This window comes from Dryobates pubescens, chromosome 8 (assembly GCF_014839835.1).
Source record: "Dryobates pubescens isolate bDryPub1 chromosome 8, bDryPub1.pri, whole genome shotgun sequence".
NCBI classification, from domain to species: domain Eukaryota; kingdom Metazoa; phylum Chordata; class Aves; order Piciformes; family Picidae; genus Dryobates; species Dryobates pubescens.
In genome coordinates, this window is record NC_071619.1 from 23,746,264 (window position 1) to 23,773,609 (window position 27,346).

General features: G+C 39.7%; 1 protein-coding gene across 2 annotated transcripts; it reads left to right on the top strand.

The window, feature by feature from the left end:
* Positions 1-27,273, top strand: ANXA11 (annexin A11). Of its 2 annotated transcripts, XM_009898937.2 has the most exons (15): positions 1-89; positions 13,332-13,392; positions 14,729-14,829; positions 16,209-16,586; positions 17,768-17,855; positions 18,245-18,339; positions 18,790-18,903; positions 19,947-20,037; positions 20,155-20,234; positions 20,348-20,404; positions 21,240-21,333; positions 21,575-21,670; positions 24,236-24,294; positions 24,878-25,000; positions 26,934-27,273. In XM_009898937.2, the coding sequence occupies exons 2-15, from the start codon at positions 13,341-13,343 to the stop codon at positions 26,991-26,993; spliced, it is 1,488 nt and encodes a 495-aa protein (XP_009897239.2). In that variant the 5' UTR covers positions 1-89; positions 13,332-13,340; the 3' UTR covers positions 26,994-27,273. The 2 variants fall into 2 exon arrangements, with proteins under 2 accessions (XP_009897239.2, XP_054019836.1); XM_054163861.1 differs by lacking the exons at positions 1-89; positions 13,332-13,392; positions 14,729-14,829; positions 16,209-16,586; positions 18,245-18,339 and having other exon boundaries at positions 17,773-17,855.
* The last annotated feature ends 73 nt before the right edge of the window (positions 27,274-27,346 follow it).

A 27,346-nucleotide genomic window follows, 5' to 3' on the forward strand; every position in this document is an offset into this window, starting at 1 on the left:
GAGCCGGCAGCAGGGGTGGCGGTAGTGGCAGCGGCTCCCGAGAACCCGTGGTAGGAGCGACCCCCGCTGTGGGTCGGGCCGGGCGAGAGGTAAGTACTACCGTGTTCCCCGGGGTTGTTGGCCGGGCTGGGCTGCGCGGGTGTCCCCGGGGTGACGGCAGCTCACGTCCGCCTGGACGGGGCGGCAGGAGCCGTAGTGCCGTCAGGGTGATAGGCGGCCAGGGGTGAAGGGTAAGGGTTTGGGACTCTCAGCATCTCCGCAGTTCGTAGAAAGGTGCGCTTGTTTCATAGGCAAGTTAGGTGGTTTCAGAGGCAAACTGATGTTGTGGAGTTGCAGTTCGTACTTTGCTGTGACCTTAGCTCGAGCTCATGTTTTTCATGCGTACGGTTAAAAAGAGAAGCATAAGATGGGTACCCCTGTCAGAGCCGTCATACAACCGCTGGTTTTGGTGGGGTTTTTTTTGGGGGGGGAGGGGTTGGTTTCCTTATTTGTGGTTGGGTTTTACGTCTCTTTCTTTAGAACGCTTGTAATGCGCTTTACTTTTTATTCTACTACATGGGCTTATATTGTCTCAAAACAAACTTTTAAACTCTTGCTCTACCTTGTGTACGACAGAAAACACGTGTGACTATGTGCAGGGCAGTGAGGAGTATGGTCTTGGGATAGTTTTTCCTCATTTAGCAGGTTAATGGTAGTTCCTGGAAGCTTCGTCCTGAGGAGGAGCAGCTGAGAGAGATTATTTTTTGAAGGGAGTGGCAGAAGTCTGGAAAGTAGTTCAGCCAAAAATGGGTACAGATGCATTGGGGCAGAAAAGCTGAGGTAAAGGTGTGAAAAGAAAACAGTCTGATTAGTAGGGAAAAGGTCTGGTGCAAGAAGTTTTGATGAAGCTGATTAGTAGGTTTTTATGCATCTAAAAGCCTGGCTGCTGTAGGAAGTGGGGGGCTTATTCCCTGGCATGCCCCCAGCCTATGGTATTTTCTGTTAAGTGCCTCTCAGGAGCATATACAGGTGTCAGAAATGGTGCAAAACCAGTGCTAGTTTGAGTGCAAAAATACTTTCCCTAGAGCTTGTCTATTTCTGTAATTTCCTGGTTTATAACTTGAGTAAGAGTCATGCAAACCACTCTCCTCCTACTGATGTTGCAGATAACTTGCATGGGGTAGTGGTTCTAGTTTTGCCTGTGGCCTAGTCCCTGCTGTATTTCTGCTGAATTTTTTTCTTCCTGAAAATGCCTCTGTAGCTAGTCTTGTGAGTTTTCCCCTTCTGCCCCTGAAGCATCATGTATAATACAGTATACCACATATAATAAATATGCAGCAAGATTTTGAAGGTACTCACAATTCTGTCCTTGTCAACAATGACATTTATATACCTTTCTCTTTCCTGACCTGCGTATAAGGTTGTGGAGACAAAACACCTCTGTTAATCTGGGCTTAAATTTTCTGGAATAGTTATCACGTTCATATGCTACATAATTTCTTTAACTTGTTGTCTGTAGGAGAAGAGTGTTTTCAGATAGTTTTGGAAGGCTATGTTTACTCTCTGGCTTAGAAAAGCACGTAAACATCTTGTGACTGAAGGAAGAAACTGGGCAGAATTTGGTTGGATGTGTTAAAATATTGTCTTGTTATTTTAGCCTATTGTATGCCTTAATTGCACGCATGCCAGTAGAAAATAACCAGTTAAGATGTGACACATCTGCCTTCTGATAGAGTATATAACCTTGCTGTATAACGTAATAGACATCTTTGCTTACATCTTGTTCTGGAAGCTGTGCTTAGGGTGATCAAACACCTATACTACAACAGTTCTCTTACAGTTGCCAGAAGTTTTGAATCATTAGACTCCGAATTCTGTGAAATGTCAAGAGTTACTAAAAGATGTAATGAAACCACAGCGGGGTGGAGGTATTTCAAGGAGGTATTTGTACACTCAGTATATTAAAGAAGAAGCACAAGTGTAGAATTAGGTAACAACTTAAAATGCATAATCCAATCTACTACAAAAACATTCAGAAGATGGAGCATCCAGAGGGTGCTAAAATAGAGCCTATCTTAGTTTGAAAGCAATCTAGGGATAGAAGAGGAATCTATAGTTAAAGCTGAGATGCAGTCAAAAAGAGCAGATGGTTTAATGCAGAATAGCAGGACTTTTGAACAAATACAGTTTCATTTATTTTTAGCCAAGGCTCAGGTGTAATCATCCATAGAAACTTCTCTGTCACCTTCAAATTGTAGTTAGGGTTCTCCTTGAATTAACTACACAACTAAGTAGCAGCAGCAATGTACTTTATTTCAAACATATGATTTGTCTGCTATCTTGAAACATGTTTCTTATTGGATATATTTTTAAATTGTATGTATAAATTATTGTCTGCTCTATCTAGTGACTGTTGCTCCACATTTGTTGCTGATTTGTTGTTCACTACAAAATCTTTGGGAGGTCATGCCCTGGCTGGGGCAAGCCTGGAGTCAGATATGGAGCAGAGTGGCAACCTGGCTGTTCTTTTGAGAGACTGTTTTATTACATTATTCTGGATAGCAATTCCTGCCTATGCCTAGAACCTGGTTTTAGGTATGTGTGAAACTGTGCCTGTACTATTCAGATGTCACAGATGCTGAGTGTGGACTAGTGCTGATCATCAGGCTGTAGCAACTTAGACTGTGTAGACTTCATGTGTTGGGGTTTTTTTAAACACGAATCCACCCCACACAGTCATGCTGTCTGGCTGTTCCCTGTACAGTGCAAAGCAGTAAAAACATTTTTTTCTAAGATAATATACCACAGAATTGAAGGGAAAGAAATCTTTCACAGATATTGCTTCCTTCACGGGTGGTTTGTTGGTGGGTATTTTTTGAAGGCTTTGGGAAGGCATCACCAATAGGTCACTCTGTTCTAGCTTTAGTTCAGCTGTTGTTTTGAGGAAGCACTGGACTTAAATTCCTCCTTTCTTAGTATTCATTTAATCATTAGGAGAGGTAGGCCTCTGATTCAGGCTTTTGGATCCCAGCTTCTGACAGGTTTAAGAAGTGTCAACGAAATTAATCTCTTATTAAATATCCAAATGAAATTTAAATCTTCAGAAGACCTCTGTGCTAAAACTTACCATTCAGTCAATATTCATGTGAAGTGATAATGTGATTAATTTATACACCTAATTCATATTCCAAAAGACCTCTCACTTGGTGAGAAAGCATGTTTGGTTTCTAACTGTTGCCTAGCAAGTTAATCTAAATTAGGTGCTCAAGCAGCTGCCTGAAGTAGACACTGTGAATATCCATTTTATTGTTGCTAGAGAGAAAACTTTCAGTTTGGAAAACTGCACACATTCTGTAAACAATGCACCTGTCTGTAGTCCCAATAACTGGTTATTGGCTTCAATTGGCCTATTTTCTGAAAATACTGATTTTTCCATTAGCTAAGAGGATACCTGTATCTTACAAATCTGAGAAGTTGGGGTGGGGGAATACTTTTTTTTTTTTTTTAAGCTCTAAGGGCTGATCCTGTGTTCAGACTAGATTTGAAGGCCATAGTCTTGCTTTCCTTTAACTTTGTATGTTTATGGTTGTTCTGAAGTACAAGGCTCTCTGGGTTTGCTGAACTGGTTCTTTCTTTAGTAAGTCGATTCCTGTAGAGATGTGATGGTCAGTAACTCTTTATATTCAGCAATGAATAAAGCACATCCATTTGTTTACCAACGTAATAATCTTCCTAGTGTCACTGGACATCTGTGTGTAAGCCTTTCACTGTCTAGAAAGCATGAAAGCCATCACCATGAAGAAAAAGCTGATGCATTTGCACATTTAATATTGATCTTTTCTTCATCTGGAGAGTCCCAAGGCTGTCAACCTGGTACAGAGCACAGAGGTTTTGTGTGCAGTGTAGGGTACTTCCATATGGGTTTTAGCAGAGGTTCCATGCAGTCTTGTAAGTGTGTCTGTCTTTGTGAGGCTGGCACTTACGAGCTTGGTGTTGCTGGCTGCTTCTGCATCTTGAACAGTAGGAAGTACTGGCAGAGGACCTGGTGGCCTTGCAGGCCTGGGGAACGCTGGAGCCCTCTGCTTTTGCAACAGGGTGGCTCCCTGGCTCTGCTCTTCAGGCTTGAGCTCAGCAGCTAATTAAAAATCAGTGGTGTGAAATGAACAATTAAGTGCTTTGGTAGTTACACTGTTGCTTTAGTTCCAAAATATTTCCCCCACAGATTTTGTGAAATGCAATAATAGTTATTTGCCAGTTCTGACTGATGATGTAAAAATCTGTTCTAGCGTGGTAGAACTTAAAATAGATGAGTATAAATACCTGAGGCCTTAGTTGGAAATGTAATTCAGCCTATTTATAGCATGACTCTCTTTTTTGCAGTGGATTTTTTCATGTGACAAGGTCAAAATAGGACAAATGTTTCATAAACCTATTTTGGTATTATTTCTTTCTTCTTGTGTTCTATGTTTTGACTGTCTGTATTGTAAATATTCCAAAGAGAACACTGCAAGAGTGTGCTACAAAAGAAAATACTTGGATCAGGGCAGAACAGGAAGACAAATTGAAGTTGATCTCCTTGAATTAACTCATGTTGCAATTGTCACTGCAGCTCAGTTAAGTTCTTTGGGTTTTAAGTAGTAATGTTACACAGTTTTCCTCTGCTCATTGTCCACTGTTCAGACTTTAAGACAAAGGTCTATAAAAACAACCACAGTAGTATGTTTTTCTAGTCAGCCATTTGTAATCTCTGGATTCATGTTGGTGAATAGTATTATGTTGCTGTCTCCAGCAAACCCAGTTCTGCTGGCTTCTAGAAAATTAGTTTGGCCTACATGTCCTTTCACATTTGGACCCTCTGTGAAGGATGTGGGTGTTGAGTTGTCAAGCAGATGTACCAATGAGAGGAGAATATGCTCAAGCTAGGACAAGCCTGTCTGGAGATGACAAGGGGGCTCATTATAGGAACGTTTGGTCCCTATTTGCTTCTGTGGTGTGGCAGGTGCTGGTTATTGTTACTAGATACGCAGGGAACTTTGTCATGAAGTGACTGAGTTGCCTGGTAACATCAGAATTGTCCTTTGCTGCGTACTGAGGTCTTAATTGAATGTGGAGTCAGTTTTTGGTTTGGTGTTTTGTTTCCTCACTATGCAACAAAAGCAAGCAATTATAGGTACTAGTTGTAGGTCAGTGAATCATCTGGGAAATTCCTTGTGGAACAGATGATCTCAGAAGTTCCTTCTAACCTAAGTTATTCTATGAAATACAAAGCTTGCACTGGTGCAGCTAACATCAAAGCAATTGTTTCACTGTCTCAGAGAATCTCATTTTGGTCATATATTGTTCATGCATTTCTCTTTTGCATGGAGTGTTTCCAATCCTGTTCAAGTTACCTGAAGGGAGGTTGTAGCCAGGTGGGGGTTGGTCTCTTCTCCCAGGCAACCACCAACAGAACAAGAGGACAGAGCCTCAAGCTGTGCCAGGGGAGGTTTAGGCTGGATGTTAGGAAGAAGTTCTTCACAGAAAGAGTGATTAGCCATTGGAATGGGCTGCCCAGGGAGGTGGAGTCGTCACACACTGGAGGTGTTTAAGAAGAGACTAGATGAGGCACTTGGTGCCATGGTTTAGTTGATTAGATGGTGTTGGATGATGGGTTGGACTTGATGATCTTGAAGGTCTTTTCCAACCTGATTAATTCTATTCAAGTGGTGTTTAATAGTATAAAATATTCGAAGTGGGATTAACTTATATGTAACTTAAATTATGAGTAGTGATTTTAAAAAATAACTTTTTGTTACTAAAGGGTTGAGAATTTCAGTGCAAATATTTTAACTTTTGTCTGTAATACAGGACACCTTGTGATAGCATCTCCTGCTGTAATGTCACAGTTTATGCATCTGTCACTTAGCTATTTGTGAATGTTCTTACTTGGTATTTTTACAGTGTGGTTGTGGCTTATGGGTCTATCTTCCCATTCATCTCTTCTTTAGAAGACAGATGCCATGTCCAACATTCTACCTTATTTTGACTAAGGCTTGTTAGTGTTACCTATCTGATACTTCCCCTCCCTCTGCCCCTTGCTTATCCCAGCAGGTCAGAAAATGATAGATTACCTTCTAATAAAATATTGGATGATTACATTGAATGGCAGTACTCCTGACTCATAATACTAGCAAGCAGTTCAACTGGATGGTTTTTAAAAGCCCCCTTGTTTGAATTTGTTACTGTTTCACCATCTATTCAGAGCTGTGGGTTGGTTTGTTGGGTTTCTTTTTAGGAAACTTGTAGGAAATGTACCACGTGCTAGTACTCTTTAAAAACACATTTTTAGATGAAGACAAGTAAAGATTTTAAAGGTGAACTATGAATGTTAAGTTCTGTATAAAAGAGGTTTCCTTAGTTTTGGCTGGCATGAACTCAAGCTATATTAAGCTTTGTTGGAAGGGGAGTGCTTGCTACTGAATTAGTGTTTTTTGTAGTAAAAGGAAGGCTAGACAGGGAGCCAGTTACACAGAGGATTTAATGAAAAACCAAATTGCAGGGCTTTTTATATGCCAGGATGAAAAATATTGTACATGATACAGGACAAAAACAACTGTGCTGCAGTGTGTAAGTCAAAGATAAATCTTGCTGAGGCTGCTAAGATAGCAATTAGCTGGTATGATGCTGACTGTGACTTATCCTTGTCTTGCAAAAGCACAGTGGTGGAAGCCTCAGTTTACCACTGATAAGAATCCACAGCATATTATACGGTGTTACATTCTGTTCTGCTGGTTTCACAATCCAGGATCAGTCTTGGAGCAGGTTCTAGAATTTATAGCTTTAGGCAGCCTTTTGTACTACATCCTGGTAATTAACCTGGAGGAGTAAAGGTCGAAGGTTTAACTTGGTGTTCTCAGGGAAGCAAGCATAATTAAACAAATTATTTTGAGCAAATATAGTTCATGGTCTTTTCTTTTTTGTATGCGCTGAAATTACCGGACCTTGGCATATCTGGAGACTGAACAGCAGCTACTACATAAATTCTAGAAATGGGTATGAATGCAATTGTTAAGTTTTTCTATTGCAACTTTGTTATGAAATTATTAATATTTAATACTTAGGTGGAGATATTAGAAAAGCTTTATTTATTCATGAATATCAAAATACTGCCAAAACACATTTACAGTGTATATTTATAGGTACAGCTATTCGGTTGTGGTTAAAGTATTTCACAAAAAGGAACACGGAACAATTTAAAGAATTTAAGCTAGCTAGGGACTTTCAATCAGCGATTCAAATCAGGAAGGAGATACACGGCGAAGTGCTGGCTTGCCCACGAGGTGGACTCTCGGTCCGCTTAAGGAACCACAGAAAAGGCTTTATGGGAATTAGCAGGTTTACTCACGGCTGCTGCCGGCTGGGACCTTTTCGGACGTTGCAATTATAATCCAAGAATTATGGTGCACGTTTGCACAAATAAACAGAGCAATCAATGTGGGGTCCTCTATGTGGAACGCTGTGGAGTTTGCAGCTTCTCTTTTCTGGAGCAGTCTCGGGAAGAGCTTTACCACCAAGGGCTTTGTAGAAGCGTGACACTGCCGCAACTGGTCTCCAAGACATCTCTCTCTCAGCTTGCGGTGCAGTGGTTCCTTTCGCAGCTCGGCAGCTGGCACGGTTTGCTGGCTGGGTGTGGAGCAGGCGATTCGGGCGAGTTCTGCGCTGGCGAGCGGCTTTTCACTCACAGGCTGCAGCTGGCATGGCTTACTTTGCTGGCTAGGAAAGACTTTTTCAGCTGCGACTTTGGCGGGGGTTTATAGACTCATAGAATCAATATGGTTGGAAAAGACCTCAGAGATCGAGTCCAACCTATCACCCAACACCTCATGACTAGCTAAACCATGGCTTCAACTGCCACGTCCAGTCCTTTTTTGAGCACCTCCAGGGGTGGTGACTCCACCACCTCCCTGGGCACCACATTCCAATGGCCAATTACTCTTTCTGTGAAGAACTTTCTTCTCACCTCAAGCCTAAACTTCCCCTGGTGCAGCTTGAGACTGTGGTCTCTTTTTCTGTCTCTGGTTGCTTGGGATAAGAGACCAACTCCCACCTGTCTACAAATAGAATCATAGAATCAGTAAGGGTGAAAAAGACCTTGGAGATCAAGTCCAACCTATGTGTTGCAGCCACTCTTCTGAGGTCAGCTGCTGGACAAGTGCAGAGTGCATGGTATTGCAAATACTTTCTAGCTGACCAACTGCATGCTGCAAAAAGCAAAACAGTAACATTCCATGGGTGCCAAGAACAACATCCTCACGTTGACACCCTTTGCTTGGAACATGCTGCAGAAGCCACCTCCTTGACACACTGGCACCTCTTATTGGGAAAAGATTTTAGCGTATATATGTGGTTGGATTTTATTGGTTATGTGATTGATAACAAAGAGTATGTGAACAGACACTCTGAGCTATATGGCAGACTGGGGGATTAGGGCTTCTCTAGGAGTTTGGTTAGGGATTTGGCTAGGGATAGACCTGGGACTTCTGCTAGCTGCTGGTTCTCTTAAGGGCTACCAAGACTTACACTGTTAAGGACACTCTAAGACTCTAGTGCTAGGGATTCTATGACACAGTAATAAAGGACTTCTGGGAGGACTTCTGAGATTATCTGCTCTCTGCATTTCTGGAATCTCGTTGCTGTACAGCAGTGGGGTTCGTGCACCATTTGTCACCCACTGGCCCTCAAATTGGGTAGAACAACAGTATGTGATAAGGCTGCCATAGATAAAGTCAGCTTTCACTGGCTAGATTCTGGCTGCAGCATGGCTTGGCTTTTGCTCCTTTCCAGGTGAAAACAAGGCAAGGGTTTTACCATCATAGCTTGTATTAATAATTTCCTGAAGACTAATGGGCAATGGCAGGAGAGAAAAAAGTGGAGAAACACAATACTTCAACCATACATATGTCCAAACATACACAGATGCACATGCAGTCCATAAGCATGGCAGAGTGGCAGATGGCCAGGTACACGTGCAACATATGCAACATGTACATTTTGTTTACCTTGACCCCCAGATATGTCTAGAGAAGCCTAGGTGTGTCCAGGTTTTGCGGACTTACAGGTGTTTTGCCTGTTTGCTTCGCACCAAAAAAGCCACTTCTTGGTGAGGGGCGAAAGGGGGTTTAAGTTTGGGCTTGTACAGAGTCTCCGGGATACCTTGGCAGCCTTAAAATTGTCATTCTTTATTGTTGCAATTGTTTGTGTGTTTTTGTTATAAGTGTCTCTAGTTGTAGTACTATTCTGCTGCACTGTGGCATAGAGGAGTTTATTTTCAAGATTCTCACTGAAAGTGTATTGCAAGTTTAATCTCTTAAAAACAGGGCAGTTTGCTCTTGCCTTTGTCAAAGCAGCAGGAAAATGCTCAGGAGTCTGGGTGATTCATGGCTAGCTATGTGAAATGAGATAGCAGTGTCCGCTGCAGGAGTAAAACCTCAGATATTTATTTAGAGTTTTGAGGTGGAGCTCCAGGGTGAACACTGGAAACAGTGTTTGTTTTGTTTTCTTCAAGGCACTCTCTCTTTCCGTGTGTGGCTTGGTGGTTTGGATTTTTTTTCCTTGTCTTATATACTATTTCTTTTATGGCTGAGCAAACACAGACCTTGCTGTTCCTGTATCCTCCCACACTGTATTTGTATAGCAGGGTGAACATCTGCATCTTCTGTACCCTGGCCTATGTGACCACCACTTTATTGTCAGCAGGCAAGTGCTGGTCATCACTGACAATTTTAGTAAGATTTTATGGGTGTAGCAAAAGAAATTTGGGAGGATGGGAGCTGAAATGAAGACAAGGTTGTAGAAGTACTTATTTGTTAATTTAGAGAAATGGCCAACAGGGACCCAATGAAGTACAGAAAAGTTGGTGATCAGGGAAGTTTTTGAACCTCAGAAACTGGGCTGTTTGTGGACCTAGTTTTCCTGGAATCAAACCAGTGAGGGGAAAATGAACCTTGGAAAACTGCTGGGTAAATGCTGCATTCAGAGAAAGCAGGTGGAAGTGTGTATATATGTGTGTGTGTGTATATATATATATATGGTAACGTTTGGGGTTTATGACTGATGAAGTTAGTCATTATTTCTCAATCTCGGCTTTATTTGCCAAAAGGCTCTTTTAATATATATATTTTTTTTTTTCCATTTGAAAGGAACATTCTGCACAGGATTAAAAACAAGCAAATAACCAGTCCTTTTAAGAAACATGACACCCCTGCTCCCCCCCTGTTCACCAAAGAAAAAACAACCCAAACCTTTTTTCCTTAAAATTGTACCTCAAGCTGAATTGAAAAAGCATATTTTTAAAATTATTCTGTATTTTATTTATGCATTAAGCTAAAAGTAAATTAAAAAAAATCTAAATCTAGTATTTACATATGAAGGATAAAATAATTTTAATGCTTTAATAATTTGCAGCTAAAAAAAACCCATGCGCTTTGACTAGTAAGCATTATACATGCTAAAAATCTAGGTTGTAGGGTGGTTTATTTAGGGGGTTTTGTGTAGTTTGAGTAATTATTGTTCCTTTTTGTTTTGGTATCTATGACTGTGCGTTATTATGTAAAGGCAGTTGGTGATTCAGTGAAACTCTGAAGTGCCAGATTGCCTTCTGTTGATGTTTGGTTTGTGTGTTTTTCCTGGCTTCTTTGCAGTTCCATGCCAATCCTACCCATTTCAGCAGTGAAACAAGCTGTCCATGTGCACTGTCCTGTCCCAATGTGTGGCTGGGGCCTGGCAGCTTCCTCCAGCAATCACATGCTGGTGTAGAGGCTCTTAGGAGCATGGCAAAGTGCCAGGAGGGAGGAAGCTGCCTGCTGTTTCCAGCAGAGGAGGATACTTGTTTTTCTTTCAGCTCTAATCAGAAATGTTGAGGGTTTGCTTTTTGGACTCGCAAGTTTGGGATCTTACCAGTCATTGTATGGGTAACAGCAATCATTGCCTCCAGGAGTTATGATTCCCTTGGGACAGCAGTTCCTAGCAAGTGTCCTTTGGATGGGTTTTATAACCTGAATTTGCATCTACCTCAATAAAGTGTTTGGCTTTATCAAGTTCTGTAAAGCTGCAGTGAAGTGCAGTTGTGTTTTGATGCTGATCTCTCAGGAGCGTTGAAAGAGACCCCATGCAGCTGCTGCTGTACCTTTACGCTCTTTATTTAGCATCAGTGAACATTCAAAAGTAAACATCCATTATTTATCTGAACTGCAGGGATGATCATGAGAGTCCTGTTCCCAGGAGTTAGTTTCAATCTGTGTCCTTTTTAAATGCTAGAATCTAAATGTGGGATAAGCCCTGGGCACGTCTGGAAAAATAAGCTTGATCTCCCTGCTGACTGCGAAGGTTGTGCCCCCTGGTGTGTATTGTATAGTCACTGTATGTTGGATTCACTTCTTGGAGGTCTGATGTGCTGTGTTTGCATGTGAAATGGAAAGTTACATAGAGCTCAGTCATAGAGAAGTGCTTATATAACCAAAACCTTGTTGTCTTTCCAGCTGCAACAGACTTGAGATTTAAATTCTTCCAAACCTCCTAAATAGCACTGCAGTGAAAGATCTTACTGGAAACCAAGCTGAAGGGAATATGGGAAAATTTATCAAGTTATAGAGAGCATCTTGTAAGCATGTGATAATGATGTAAAAAATTCTGTGAGACTTTACCCTTCAGATACAATCTGATTATGAACAGTGTCATGTTAGCTAGTCTATACCACTGAATATGCAGAATTGTGCTTTGCCTTCCTTGAATGTTTCTTGAGGTTTAAAGTTAGACATTTGTGATTGACAGTTGATGGATTTAAAGCCTGGTTCTCCAAAATGTCAGCAAGTTTCCCAACTGTGCATTCTGCTTGGTTTCATCATGTGTGGAGCTGGGTAAATTGTTAACTCTGTTACACCTATCAGAAGAGGAGAAGTGGGTAATGGAGGGTAATGATTATACTCTTGGCTGATCTTACCACCTCACACTTCTGTTTGTAGTAGGGATGGAGAATGAGCAAATGGCACAGTTGGAAGGACAGAATTTAGATTTGCATGCACAGAAATATTCCTGTTAATGATATTCCTTATCGATTTACTGCTAAACAGGCTTTTTTCACATGCTGAGAAACTGCCTTCACTTATTTGTTGAGTCTGTTAAGACACTTTACACACTGGACTAGAGGCAAGGTAGGGGTTCTGTTTGTTGTAATTTCTGCTAGTGTCTTTCTCTCCTTTTAAGGTTAAATGAGTACATGTAGCATGAAGTGCAAACATTTTTAAAATAAACTGACAATTTCCCATTTGTGTTTTCTGTAAATACATAAATAAATAAGGAAGTATTTTTCTGTCCTGCAAAAGAGCCATGCAAACCAGAAAGGGAAGCTAACAGGATTATGCAAAAGGAAAACAATCCAACAAAGAAAAGCACACACCCCCCTCAAGTCAAAACAAAACTAAACTCTGCAACTGAAATCCAAAACATGGCAAAACAAGCCCAATGCAAAAGGCAATACTTCAGGGAAAAGAACGGAAAGGGACACTGTTTGAACAGCAATTTTAGACTGGGAGTTGTCACTGAAAATAACCTTGAAAAAGCTAAGACTAACTCTGAATGTTTCCTTCATCTGGAACAAGCTGCTTGGGTTAATTTTGCCATGCTTCAGTGTAAAGTAAGACTTTCTGTATTCTGGAAAATACTTTTTGTTCTGTCCTTCATTTTGCTGTCCTTTTTAAATCTGCACTTCTGTCTTGGGCAGCTAATGTCTTTGTGTGCTTCAGTGCTGACAGAGGCACTATCAGCTCTGAGAGATCCAATTTGTTATAGTGATCTTACCCTCTCAGAAAAACCTTCATATTTTATGGCAATGCTGTAAGCATGAAGTGTGTCCCTTTTGCTCTTTACACTGACCTTGAGCTTTTGCAGACATTTGTATTTAAAGACCTTCTAACATTTTTCATACAGTTACTTACTTGAAGACATGACTTGTGTGTTGGATAATTTTTACACTTGATTAATGGGACTGTTCTGTAGAGTTTGCAAACTTCTGGAGACTTTAATAGCATTTTCAAATAAGACTTCCTTAACAATGTAATAGACAAAGCAAGTCAGAAGTACTAACTGAAAGAAGAAAAATAATCTGAGGAGTGACTCTACAACTACTTAGGGATCTGACAGTGTCTATTGGTCCAGCAAAAGAAAATGAGAAGTTTCTCAGGGAAAAGTCTGTGCAACTTGTACTGTTGATGTCTAAATTTTGTTAACAGGCTGCTGCAAGTATGTTGTTTGTTAATTCTATGTGGTGTAATTAATGAAGCATTACAGAAAATAACTGTATCACACATACTTTTCAGATCTTTCCAATGAATTACCCTGGCTATCCCCCAGCGGGTGGATACCCACCAGCTGCCCCAGGTAAGTTGTTTAGATGAAGTACATGTTAAATGGCAATGATGGTCCTATCTGGAATGGAAAGGTGGAATGGTTGAAGAATGAGGCTGTGAAAGGTTTTATTGACTCATTGAAGTTTTCTGTGCTCTCTTGTTAGTTCCTGCTTCAACTTGTCTGGGATTCTGGCTTATATAATATAGGTGCTCTACAAGGTGCATGTGTAAGGTCCATTTTCATTCATTTGAGGTGAAGCACGCAGTACTAGAGATGGTCATAATTTGAACAAAAATAACAACTATCAAGGAACAGTGTCCTGTCAGCACTGAGTCTTGAGGGCAGCTGGTGAGAAAAGTTAATATGGGAAGAAATCAATTACAGAATTCAAAATCATATCCCACAAAGAATTAGGGCTTTAGTGAGGCTGTTACCCCTAATTCACTGGTTTTAGGCAGATAGTTCAGTATTCAGTATCACCAAGGTTGGAAGAGACCTCAAAGATCATCGAGTCCAACCTGTCACCACAGACCCCATGACTAGAGTAGGGAGGACAATAGTGCCCACTGCAGGCTTGAACTCACAAGCTTCCCATTAAGGGTCTTATGTGCTACCAACTGAGCCACACCACAGGCTGAAATGATTATATGTTGTATATGGAAGGGAGAGGGCTGTTAGGATATAAATTATAATAGTATAAAGATGATAAAGTATGTAATCACTGCTTGATATCAAGGTAAACTTTATAGTTCTTAGTAATGAAGTTTAGAGTTGTTACTATTCTTGGTAGAAAAAGCAAGATGAAGTCATAGGGCTATGGTGAAAAGTGGAGCGAGGCAAGCTAACTCAGGAAGAGGAAGCAGTGTACAATGAGAAGCCTAACTAGTCTCAGCAGAATATTCTGTCTTAGACTGCTGTTCAGACAAGACTGTACTGCTGTATGCAGCTAAGTGTTGTGACTTGGGTAGCTGTGAATGTACTGGGTTGTGCTCTGTCAACATCTCTCAAATTAGCAGCCCTAAAAGAATTAATAATACCTTACTGCTGGAATACCTGGACAACTTTGTAGTTTAAGGGAAGCTACTAAGCAGTCAAAATATGATGTTCATAGTATCAACTCTTGAGTGTTAACCTCTGAACGTTTTTAGAGTTGTTTCAAATGAGAACGTATAGATTGAGTGATAGCTAATGTGATTAGAAATATCCAGTGAGGCCTTTCTGTGTATCTAATTGCGCTGCTACTCTGCATCTCTTAACCTGGTTTTCCTTCTCCCAAACTGTGGCACTGAACAGACAGTACATTAAGGAAGGAGTAGGTTTAAAAACGTGTGGTTTCTTGTTTCAGCATGGCATTCTTTGATTGCAGGTAGCAATCCCTGGGGTGGTGCTGCCCATCCACCTCCAATTGGTCTAGAAAATGTGACTGGCTATGCCAATCAGTTCAATCCCAATTACATGGCTGGTATGGTGAGTTTGCTTTCATTTAATATCTTTTACTGTGACTTTCTTAAACACAGATGTGTGTTTCTCACATTGCCTCTGGGGAGTTTTCTGTGCCTTTATATTGAGTCAAAGTGTTGAGCATGCAATATCCCCCGTTGAAGAAAGCAGGTAGTGTAAGCTATTCCTTATTTTAGGAAATCAGACAATAATTAAATGTCAAAATAAAGAGCTTGACTTCAAAAGTCATGGACATAAAAGTAATAGGACTTGGCTTTTGCTATGCAGAGGAATATAAAAACAGACTCGGAGGAATATAAAAACAGACTCAGTATCCACTGTTAATACATTCGCATTGACAAATGCAGACCAAATTTTGCAGTTTTGCCTATCACCTGTCTGAATAAGGAACAAGGCTGTGCAACCCAAGATGCTTTCTTAAAAATACTGATGTTTGACAGATAGCAGTAAAAAGTTTGACATTAGAAATGTCTGCATTTTCTTCAGTGTGACTTTTTTTTCTTTTTAATGTAATAGAAGTGAGTGACACTTTTGACAGCTTCAGTCTTCAGAACCCTATTATGCTGCATAATGAATGCAGAGTTTGTAGGAAGACATTTACATTATAGATGCCTTTCTCAGGCAATGAATAAATGAAGTGATTGGGTAGTCAGCAGTCAAAAGGAGCAGAAAACTATGTGGGTGCGTGCACATAGCAATGTGCACAGCAGCTAGCTTCTGAGAGCACTGCAACCATCAAGTATCAGTTCATCTTGCTCCTTTGTAGGTAGAGGGTCTGAGTGTATCTCGTGGGAAGATGATACTGCATGTGGAATGAAGCATCTTTGTAGCAGTTTCTGCAGACGTGTTTCCAAATCTAGTCCAGGGACTCTTGCTACATGTAAACTGCTAATGCATATAGTGCATCATATAACAGACAGAGCTTGCTTCTGCATCATAAAACAGCTGGAGCTTGCTCGTAGTAAATTCCCGCACTCAGGTGATGTTGTGGGCACGTAAGGCAGCCGTGGACAGAGAAGGGATATGCATAGTGTTTGGTTGCTGGGATCAATTGGCACAGGATTTTAGAATAAGAGGTGTGTAGCTGTTGTTCTCCTGTCTGAGTGGTTTGTAATGCTGGATGCAGCAGCAGGTATGTGTCTGTTCATCCAGCTTCTTGATGTATGGCAGCTGATGACTACAGTAAATCAAAAGTCAACAGAATACAGTGGTGTTTTTTTCCATTTTGCTTGCTAGTAAGACATGATTCTTGCAGATTTCTTTTGCAGATGCAGAACTACCTATCTGTGTTGGTAGAGAAGGGAGTTGCATTGTATTAAGCACGTTATTGAAACTCAATTGTTTGTACGCTTTCCCACCTCTTGCTTTATTTGCTGTCATTGCAGGCATCCAACCTTGCAGGGACCTTTGCGGGAGCAAATGTACCACAAGGCATGTATCCTTCAACACCAGGGGGTTATCCCCCAATTCCTTCAGGTGGCTTTGGGCAACCTCCACCAGGACAGCAGCCCTCTTATGGAGGGTATCCTCCACCTGGAGGAAATCCACCATCAGGAATGCCAGCTTACCCAGGATACCCGGCTGGCACTGTGCCAGGCCAACCCACACCACCACCTGGTCAGCAGCCTATGAGCTATCCAGGACAGCCACCAGCACCCTTCCCAGGGCAGCAGCCAATGCCAAATTATCCACCAGGCCCAGCTGTGAATCCATCTATGCCCTCTTACCCAGGACCTACAGGGCCTGCAGTTTCTCCTGTAACAGTAAGAGCATTCAATGTTTTTGTTCTGAGATGTGACCATATATATGTTTTCTCTGTTTTATTTCTGTACACCCACCCTAAAATTGTAAAGGAAGTCACTTAAGTTTGACTAAAGAGAGAGATCTTTTCCAAATGCAAGCAATATAGACTCATATGCCTTGAAATAATTTTTGGTTTATGACATTATCCAAGATGAAAGATTTGGTTTGAATTCAAATTTGCCTTCCCTGACTTAACAAAGTACTTACATTTTTATGTACAAGCTCGTGGACTCATTGAACAGTTTGGGTTGGAAGGGACCTTTAAAAGGTCATCAAATCCCAAGTCCCTTGCAGTGAGCAAAGATATCTTCAAATAGGTCAGGTTGTTCAGAACCCTGTCCAACCTGACCTTGAATGTTTCCAGGAATGGGGCATCTATGACCTGCATTCCACCCTCACTGTAAAGAAATTTCTTCCTTATGTCTAGTTGAAATCTATTTTTAGTTTACAACCATTACCCCTTGTCCTGTTGCAACAGACCCTGCTAAAAAGTTTGTCTCCATCTTTCCTATAGGCCCCCTTTAAGTTCTGAAAGGCTGTAGCAAAGTCTGCCCCAGGCTTTCTCTTCCCCAGACTGAATAACCCTAACTCTCTCAGCCTTTCTTCCATGCCATCCCTCTCGTTATTTTTGTGGCCCTTCTCTAAACTCCCTTCCAACAGGTCCATGTCTGTCTTGTGCTGAGGACTCCAGAGCTGGATGCTGTACTCCAAGTGGGGTCTCACCAGAGCAAAGTAGAGCCTCCCTTGACCTGCTGGCCATGCTTCTTTTGATGTGGCCCAGGATACGGTTGGCTTTCTGACCTGCAAGTGCACATTTGCCAGCTTGCATCCAGCTTTTCATCCACTGTGGTACCTCTAAGTCCTTCTCAGTAGGACTGCTCTCAATCCCTTCATCCTCTAGCCTGTATCAATACCAAGTATTCATACTGGGGGTCCGTCAAACTTTAATAAGTTTGGTAACAGATTTAATATTGGTGAACCTTGTGCATTGTCTCGTATTTTGAGTTCAGAAATGAACAAATTGTTTAATGTGAGGTTTTCAATTACTTTTTTTCTGTTACTTTTCAAACAAAAAGGAAATTTATAGCATTCCTAAATAGTAAAGCACTAATATGTAATTCAACTTGGTCTGATTTTTTAGCATGGAAATCGAGGCACAATCATTGATGCACCGGGATTTGACCCTCTGAAGGATGCAGAAGTCTTAAGGAAGGCCATGAAGGGATTTGGTGAGCAGTCTGTGGATATACATTTCAGTTAAAAGTAGAACCGCAGCTTTGATTCAGCACTGATCTTTCTTCATTGTTATGTGTGTTCTGAGTGAGCTAGTTCACTCATAGCATCTTTGGATATCAGAAGAATTACTGAAAGTTCATATAGGCATTTGCAACATCATGAGTTTGGTGTTTGGTTGGGGCTTTTTTCTTTGTTTCACTGTTTGTGACTGGGAGTAGAGCTTGTAGTTCTGTAGTTGTACACAAGAGGAGATCCTGTAGATGAATTAAAGGCTCACATGACCTTTGGTTGAGTTTGGAAGAAATAGGATCAAATGGAACAAGAAAGTTGAGTCCTCAAATGATGTGCATGCTCATCCTGTGGTTTCTGTGTGCACGCACAGGAACCGATGAGCAGGCTATTATCGATTGTCTTGGAAGCCGTTCAAACAAGCAACGACAGCAGATCATCCTATCCTTCAAAACAGCTTATGGAAAGGTAAATACATTGTGAGAGCGGAAGGAAGAATAAAGGAGAACCTGCATACCCTAATTGGAAGTCAGAAGACTTAGAGTTTGGCCAAAAAAAAATTGGAAGTTGCTTAAGGGGAAGGTGGTTGACAAGTCATTCCTGTTTAGGGCTCTGCTTCTACCCACTCTTGACCTTTTCATACAGTGTTTCAAATGAAACACATAGAGCAGTTTCTCTGCTGAATGGTTACTTTGACTCTTTGGTCTGTGCAAGTCTACTTAATTGGACATTAATTATCTAGGTGTACGTGGTACATTATGCTGATTTTTAGGGTTGTTAAGTATTGTAGCTTTACACTGAAGATACATCATGGATGCTTATGCATAAAGAATTCTAACTAAAATCCACAATTTTTATGCTTATATTTGTAAGTTTGGTTCTTTATGCATTTTTTTCTTTGTTTTTACTTCTCATTAGGATTTGATCAAGGATCTTAAGTCTGAGCTATCAGGTAACTTTGAGAGGACAATCCTAGCCATGATGAAGACACCTGTCATGTTTGATGCTTATGAAATCAAGGAAGCTATAAAGGTTTGTATAGGAGATACAAATTAAAAGGTAGAGGAAATATTTGAGCTGATAAAACTTTTGGTAGTCATTTAAAAGCTTGAACATACATTCCCTCCTTTCTGTCCAGATGCTCAACCCACTCTTTGATCTGTATCCCATTTTTTGGAAATATATAATAGTGAAATTGAGAAATGTTATTAAAATTGAGAAGTAACCTATTTTATATGTTAATGTTAAATACTATTTAATGGGTTTGTGTGGTAACAAAAATATATTAATAAATACACACACAAAAAGGGCAGAAACTGGCTTTTATCCATCTCTGCATGTCATCAGTTACATAGTTTTGAGTAAGCCACTGAGGTGACTCCCTTCTAAACCAGCTACTGCATGGGAGGTGTTTCTTTCTGGGTTTTGCTTTGAGCTCTGATGGAACTGATGATAAAACCACTCAATTTTGAGTTTCCACTTTTTCTGCACTCAGTGCTCAAGGGAAAACTAGTATTCTAAACCCAGATTCATAAAGATTTTGGGCAGGATGTACCTTCTTTTTATCTTTTTCCCCACCTCAAAAGTGTATTTTCCTAGCTCATGCTTAACCTTTTCTAAAACATAATGCAAGCGTTGTGTGTTTTCTCTTTAAAGCAATGTGATTAGTTTATAAAAAATTAGGTTTTATAAACAAAACCAGTCAAAGATTTGTATAATGAAACAACGTTTAAATTAAGGTGAAATAAGTATTTGCATTACTGAGTCATTGTGTATATTTACCCATTTTTGGCAGTTTTAAAAAGGTAAGAAGATGGAATAATGTTACCTGTACTGTAACTGCAGCTGCTATTTATTAGATAATGAAAGTTACTTACTAAAGTTTTTAAAAATCCTCTTAAATGGTGGAAAATAATTGATTCTTAAGATGCCTAAAATCTGATGTGAAGGATGGCATTTAAAAGTGATATTTTGTTTTCATAATTATATATCTTTTCAATTTGTGTCTTTAGTACATATCTGTATCTTGAAATCACGTTATAAGCAGTGTGTTTCCTCCTTAACTTTGCTTTTAGGGTGTTGGCACAGATGAAAATTGTCTCATTGAGATCTTAGCTTCTCGCAGTAATGAGCATATCCAGGAGCTCAACAGGGTCTATAAAGCAGGTTAGATTTGTTACAGTTCCATCAAAATTTTCTTCCTTCCTTAATCACTGACTGACAATATGAATTTAAGAAATGAGCAGGGTTCTATGATGATTCATAACTGTCTCTCTCTTCCAGAATTTAAGAAAACTCTGGAGGAAGCAATAAAAAGTGACACATCAGGACACTTTCAGAGGCTTTTAATTTCACTTTCTCAGGTACTTCCATGCCAGGATTTTGGAATTTGGGTCTGTGTGTGTATGTTTGTAGAGTTTGGGGCTTTTAAAAACTAGAACACCAGTAACACATTTGTATCTTCTAATTCTTTCAGGGAAACAGAGATGAAAGCACAACTGTTGACATGTCTCTTGTCCAAAAAGATGTGCAGGTCAGTAAAAATTCTTTGATATTTCTAGGTATAGTCAACTCCATACACTAAAATTTGACTGCATGGTTTCTGCTTATTCTTCATTTCAGACACCTTGTGACTTTTTTGCTGTAGTGCTTAAGTTTCAGTAGATGGAAGTGATATGGCAAGCCCTGACAGGGCATTAGAGCCATGCATCTCCATTAGAGTTGACGCTTTTGGGAATAGAGACTGTAGGGGGGTTTTATCTTACAGTCTGTCAGCTCTCTGGCTCTTCCAGGTGTTGCATGACCCCACTGTGCTACTTATTAAGGGAATTGTCCAAAGTGATTTGAGGTGGTATACGTGGATTGAATTTTATTGTATCCAACATCTGTATTATCCTTTACCTATTATTTAAGGAACTCCTAATTTTTACATAAAATAAAGGCAGTTAGATCTAGTAAACTCTTGCGTAGTTACATTTTTGTGTCCCATTTCACAACATAGGAAAGAGAAAACTCTGGATTGTTTAAGCAATAGAAATAGTATGCCTTAGCCAAAAGGCATATCTAGAGGCACAGGAAAAAAAAGCTAGGTGTAAGAGCTGTTAGGAACAACAGGTTTGGGGTAATTTTTAAACAATTTCCCCACCTAATCTGGAGCACTTAGGCATCAGTAAGATAGGAAGATTGCAAGCATAGCATATTGTAGGAAGGTTAGAACTAGTTGCTGTTTGTTGTTTGCTCCTGTTTCCCAGAAGTGCATATAATAATTATAAAAAGAGGAGAGGCTGCAGCGAAGCAAATCTGTAATTCAGCTTTTCCTAGTGGCTGCTTTTTTGAGTGATGAAGTGTGAATTCTCTTCTGTGTGTAGGAGCTATATGCAGCTGGAGAGAACCGTCTGGGAACTGATGAATCCAAATTCAATGCCATTCTGTGTGCAAGAAGCAGAGCCCACCTCAGAGCAGGTAATGGTGTCCTCTGTGTACAGAGTAACTTGACTGCGTTGTATGTACTGATAAGGAGCATGATGACACAGCAATGGAGCAACATGGTCGATAACTTAGTATTAGTCTCTGAGATATTAAAGCTTGTCTCAGTGTAGAGTAGTATCAGATGTAGAAATGTGATTGAAATAGCCATCCAGGGTGCACCAGTGCCATCTGTTTTGTGAGGCCAATGTCTTAAATCTTTCTCTTCTATTAACAGTCTTCAGCGAGTACAAGAGGATGTGTAACCGGGACATTGAGAGTAGTATATGCCGTGAAATGTCTGGAGACCTGGAAAAGGGCATGCTGGCAGTAGGTATGTGTCCTCTTAAAAAGTCCATTCCCAGTGTTCCACTACAACTGGCTGGAATGGTGGCATCTGTGACTCCAGTTGAGGATGTCCTCCTTAGTAATGCCAGTTTTCTACTTTTTACATTGAGCTTTCTGTGAAGTCAGTTGTGGTTAGTAAAGCAGGGCATGTAATTCACCTCAGGATAACAGATAAGCTTTTGCTTCAGGCAGCTGTAGAATCTAAATTTCACATGTTAAAGTGGGGAAAGAATTATTAACTCTACTTGGCATTGGTTTAAGCAGGAAGTGATTAGAACTTGTACCAGCCGCTGTCAATGAGCATGGAATATTTGGGACAGCTTTGGAAATCAAGTAAATATAGGCATTAACCCTCTAATCAGTTACCTCTACCTCTTTTTAGTAGAAAGGAAACTTATATTTGATTGCAAAGGGGTTAAGTTTTCCACATTTCCTGGGGAAAAGCTTCCATAAATCTTTGTGTGCCACCAGTACTTCTGAAGAGGAAAGATTCTTACCTCAAGTCTACTGTTGTCCCTTGAGAGGTACTCATTAGTTTCCATGAGACTGTGAGAAAGCCTCAAATTGTGCAGTAGCTTTAATTTGGAACGTTTTATTCTAGATGAAATCATGGACTTTTTTCCTCTTGTCTTTTGTCTCTTATCTCTTAGACAAGACTGCTTCTTTACATCACCATTTTTTTCCTGTGAATTTATTGTAGTATTTAGAGCTGCTGCTTTAAAAGTGTTGTTCTCTGGTTTCGAGTATGGTAGTGACTAGAAAAGTGATGTAACAAAAAAACCCCAAACAAATCCAAAAAACCTGCCTATTAACAGGAGAAATGTACTTTGCATCACTTGGACAGGAGAGAACATTTGGCTCAACTGCAACAGATTTTTTTTCAATAGAATTTTTTCTCAAAATCTTAACAGCATGGGGATCAATTTTTAAATTGTCATTGTTTTCCACTCCTGTCTTGTGCATATGAGAGCTGTGTAACTGTTCTTACTTGGCCAAGCTGTCATTTTAGTGGCCTTTTAATTACCCAAACTGGGTCCAGTTCTGCTGACATTTTCCAGGATTCAGAATATGCCACTTCCAAAAGTATAGTGAGAAAACCACTTGGGTGAAAGAAGTGTTTCCCAATGTTGTAGAAAAAAAGATCACCTCAGTAAAGAAACTGTCCTGTCAGAGTTTGGTAGTCATTTGACTTCATGTGCAGTCACTTGACAGGACTCCATGTTGATACAGGTTTAGAATTGGGACTGTAGCTTACAAACAAGTGAGAAGCCTTTTGTGCAAGAATTGTCTTTAATATTGAGTCAATAACTCCTTTATTGAACAGATTTTTGTTTGGGTTTTTTATTTACATGTGTATGTATGCATATACACATACCTGTTGCTGTCAACATCATTTCTTCTGTGATCATTGTTTTCAGGAAAAAAAGGTTGTCTAATTGAAAATATTTAATTTTGCTTTCTTTAAAGCTTTCTGGATTGTGCAACTGGTAATTTACAATAACATCTCCAAACATCTTAAGAGTGCAAGTGTGTTGTTTTAGCTAAATACAATGATAAAGAAACATGCATTTCATTTGTCATTTGTTTTTGAATTGTGTTATATGTATCATTGACGATTGTGCTTGGTGAACTGCTATCTCTCATCTACATTTTTCCTATTCAGAAAAATACTTTTTCCTGTCCAGAATGTGTGTTACTGTGAAATGCCTGTTTAGGTTTACTCCTTTTTGTTCTGTACTGATTTTACCTGATTGTTTTTGCTACCTTTTTGTATTATCAATATAAGCCAGGTGTGGTTTGGTTTGTCTGTAGTTTGCCACAAATTGCATGATTGTATACTAGTAACCATCATAGGATCAATTGATAGATTTTAGTTCTGATGAGTGATAGAGAACTCTCTCATTATCCTGATTAACATGACAGCAATTTGATTTAGATTTTGCTCTTTCAGATTTCTAACAAACTATGCTGATTAGATATAAAGTGTAGTCATTAGTAAATAATCATGTCAAGAATTCAGGAGTCTTGGAACTTAGTGGTGTAAAAAAGGGAAGTAAACAGCTTTTGGTATGAAATATCTGTCTTAATGTGGCTTCCTAGATTGTATTGGGACAGGACGTGAATTGGTCATACATTGCAGATGAATGACCTAAAAATTGTTAAATGAGGGGGGGAAAAAGCCACAAACACCACTAATTTATATGTTCCTGCAATCTTTCTGTCTACTCCCTATGCCTTCTTTTCCTTTCATAAGCAAGAATCTGATCACCAGACTTCAAATATTCATTATGGCTACTTTTATGTTAGATGTTTTCTAGTGATGGAAAAGTCTGCTTTGAGCCATGTAGTGTAGTAAATGCTTAAACCTTATTGCAGCTACTGTTTGAATTAAACATCACTTCAGTGACTAGTTGAAGGGGTGGAATCTGCATTGTATCAAGTGTATGTTTATGTAAAATTAAAGCACGTCACTATTTAGGGTATTCTCGAAAGATGACTGTGATTTGTGATTGGAGTATTTGATCTGGGTAATTCTGATGTCTTTTTGCAGTGAAGTGCCTCAAGAACACACCAGCTTTTTTTGCAGAGAGATTACAGAAGGCTATGAAGGTAGGTTCTGTGACAAGATACTTAAACTCCATGTCTTTTGGTGTTGTTTTTTTTTAAATGGTTGTACAACTCAATGGAATTAATTGTTCATCTTTAAGAATTTTTTCACTGGGCAGAGGACTGATGAGATGCAGTCATTGTTATGAAAGGCTGGGAAAATCCAGTTAATTTGACCTGTTTAACAGAGAGACGCATACACCCATACCTTAAACAAATAAAGCCTTCACTTGGTAAAAAACACAAATAGGCTTAAGACTCATTGAAATTTATATCTTTTAAATAGGAAGGTCTAGCTGAAATAAACAATTAGGCCATGAAACTCACCAAACTTTCCTGTCCCACTGACAATCCCCCTTCCCTTTTTTTTCCTAACTGTTCTTGTGCAGAGAAATGACTGTTAGTGTCCTACCAGTACATTCATTAAAGCACGATAAGCCAAATTCTGTTCAAGCTTACTGAAGTCTATGGGGTTATGCTAGTAAACAGCTGTTAGTGGAGTTTTTTGGGTTTGTTTGCTACTGTTGTGTCATCCAATATTTCCACACATTATTAGTACCTTATATTTTTATTTTGTTTGTTTCAGGGAGCAGGGACAAAAGACAGGACTCTGATTCGAATCATGGTATCACGCAGTGAGGTTGACCTGCTGGACATACGTGCAGAATACAAGCAGATGTATGGCAGATCCCTCTACACAGATATCACTGTAAGACTTGGAGGTTTTGTCTTCCCTGCTGTGACACACTTTCTGCTAGTAGAACATGGATCCTTATGCTGAATATCTCTGAACTGCATGGAGTGTGGCTGACTGCGTTTGGTTTGTTGCATTTATTAGGAGGGTAGAATCTAAAATGACAGAGAACAGAGAACTCTTGCTTTTGTGTGAGGGCTAGATGAGATAGAGATGGGAAAGAAACCAACAAACATGGAAGGAAAGGGAAGCTGGTCCAAAGGGGTTTCAGTGACCTGTCTGGTCTCTGTGCCAATCTCTGTATATGATTTTGTAGAAACCACTTAGTCCATCAGCTGAGGAATGATGGTGTTCTGTCTCTTGTGTGTGTGTTGAGAGTGTAAAGCTCTTCATATACTTTTAAAAAGTTGCCTCCTCTTTCTCTTGAACATACAAGGTTTTAGAAATAGTCTTTGCTTTCTTCAGTGGTTGAGCCACCCAACTACTGCTATTAACAGCTGTAGCAACAGTCAAGGGGATACCTGAAGAATGAGGAGGGTAATAAGAGGTGGAGGAGAGTGAGTGGCATCACTTTCATATACCTTGTAATGAAGGTGCCAAAATTTTTAAGCCTCTCTTTATTCCTTCTGCTCTTGACACCAAGGGTCTGCAGCTTGGTGGTGTTTGAAAGGAATACTACAAAGATAGTGAAGGACAGTATGTGCCTTCTGCCAGTAACTTACATGGCCTGTCTGCCTATGTTCCACAAAAGATCACCTGGCGAAAGCTTTTTCCAAGTGTCTAACTGTAGGTAAGATGTGCTTCTACTACAGCAGTAGCCCTGTAACCACCACTGTGTGAATAAAATCCAGTGAGGTGTTGGTGGAAAAGCTTTATGTGTCTATTTTTTTTTTTCCTTCCCTTGTGATCTGGCAATAAAATCATTCTGCTGTTCTGAAACAGGAACAGGCCATACCCCTGTGCATGTGCAGTTATGTGTACATAAACTCTACTTATTTCCATAAAAGTAGGGCTGCAAACATCCTTGGGGAAAAAAGTTAATAATTCTTCCTTTTTGAGTGTGTGTGTAAGTGAACAGCAGGTCTTTCCTTTCAATGTGTACATAAACAGGAATGGTTTGTATTTTGTGTATTGTCCTTTATGTGTGCACAAGTTTCATTCTGACCTCTGAAGTGCCTCTTTGTCACTATTGTAATAGTATTGATCTGAACAGACCAGTTTTCAGTCGTACCTGAGGATGAAGGATGAGATAAATGCACTAGTTGAAACTGTTCTGTGAAAAGAACTGGCAAGCCTCAATCAAAACTAGTTAATGAACAGCTCCTAGGGAGCACTTTGCTCATAAGAGCACCAGGCAAAACTCAGCTAGCAGGACCTTTTGTGATTAATTGCATGCTTGTGTGTGCATCCATACTGACTTTCACTACCTACAACACATGAGTTCTCTAACTGTGGAGGAAAAAAAAACTTTGATCTTATGATATCAGGCCATATTATTTTGTTGTTTGAACATTATAGAGAATAAACTTTCCCTTACTACCCCAAAAAAATAACTGCATTGACTGTAAGGAGAAGGGCTTCTGTATTAATTTTTCCATGTTTTCTTACTTCTTGCTGGAAATTGACTTCTCAGTGAGATTATTTTATTAAGGTATTCCTGTGCACCAAATTCAGTTTGGACACTTCTGCTTCCAGTTAGTGAAGATGTAGATTTTACTGTGTGTGTGTATTAGAGTAGTTTCTAATTATTCTAATTTAAATTTCTAATTTTAATTGTTCAGTTTTGTTGTTTGTTTGTTTGTTTTTTAAAGAGGTTAACACTTGCTTTCTTCCAGCCCTGTCTTCTTCTCTTTTGGTCATTATTGTCATGTTTAGGATGCCTATACTTACTCTTCCTCTATTTCAAAGCACAAGTCTTCAAGTTTTCTTTTTCTGTGTTTCCTTACAGGGTGATACTTCAGGAGACTACCGGAAAATCCTACTCAAGTTGTGTGGTGGAAATGACTAAGTGCAGCATTGAGCTTTTCTTTGAGAGGCTGCTATTTTCATTGTTTTGCTTTAAAGCATAATTTTTTTTCACCAAAAAATAAATACATATATCTATATATAATTAAATATGTAATGACCTGTTTCTCCTAGAGCAATTACATTTTAAAAGGCAATAATGCACGTACCTTCAGTTAAAAAATAGTAGGTAGTAAATGCCAAAAAATAAAATAGACATGTGAAGCTCATGTACTATCTATTCAAGATTCTCTATAGTAATCTCAGCAATCAGTGAATGACAGACAGGTTGTTATTTCTTTTCTGCTTATGCTGTTTGGTTTATGGAAGAAAAAAAATCACAATTGTATGATTTAA

Coding starts and splice junctions, on each gene's coding strand:
- ANXA11 (XM_009898937.2), top strand. CDS start 13,341: ATGAATTACCCTGGCTATCCCCCAGCGGGTGGATACCCACCAGCTGCC. Junction 20,405..21,239: donor TTGTCCAAAAAGATGTGCAG/GTCAGTAAAAAT, acceptor TTCTGTGTGTAG/GAGCTATATGCAGCTGGAGA. Junction 21,671..24,235: donor AAAGGGCATGCTGGCAGTAG/GTATGTGTCCTC, acceptor GTCTTTTTGCAG/TGAAGTGCCTCAAGAACACA.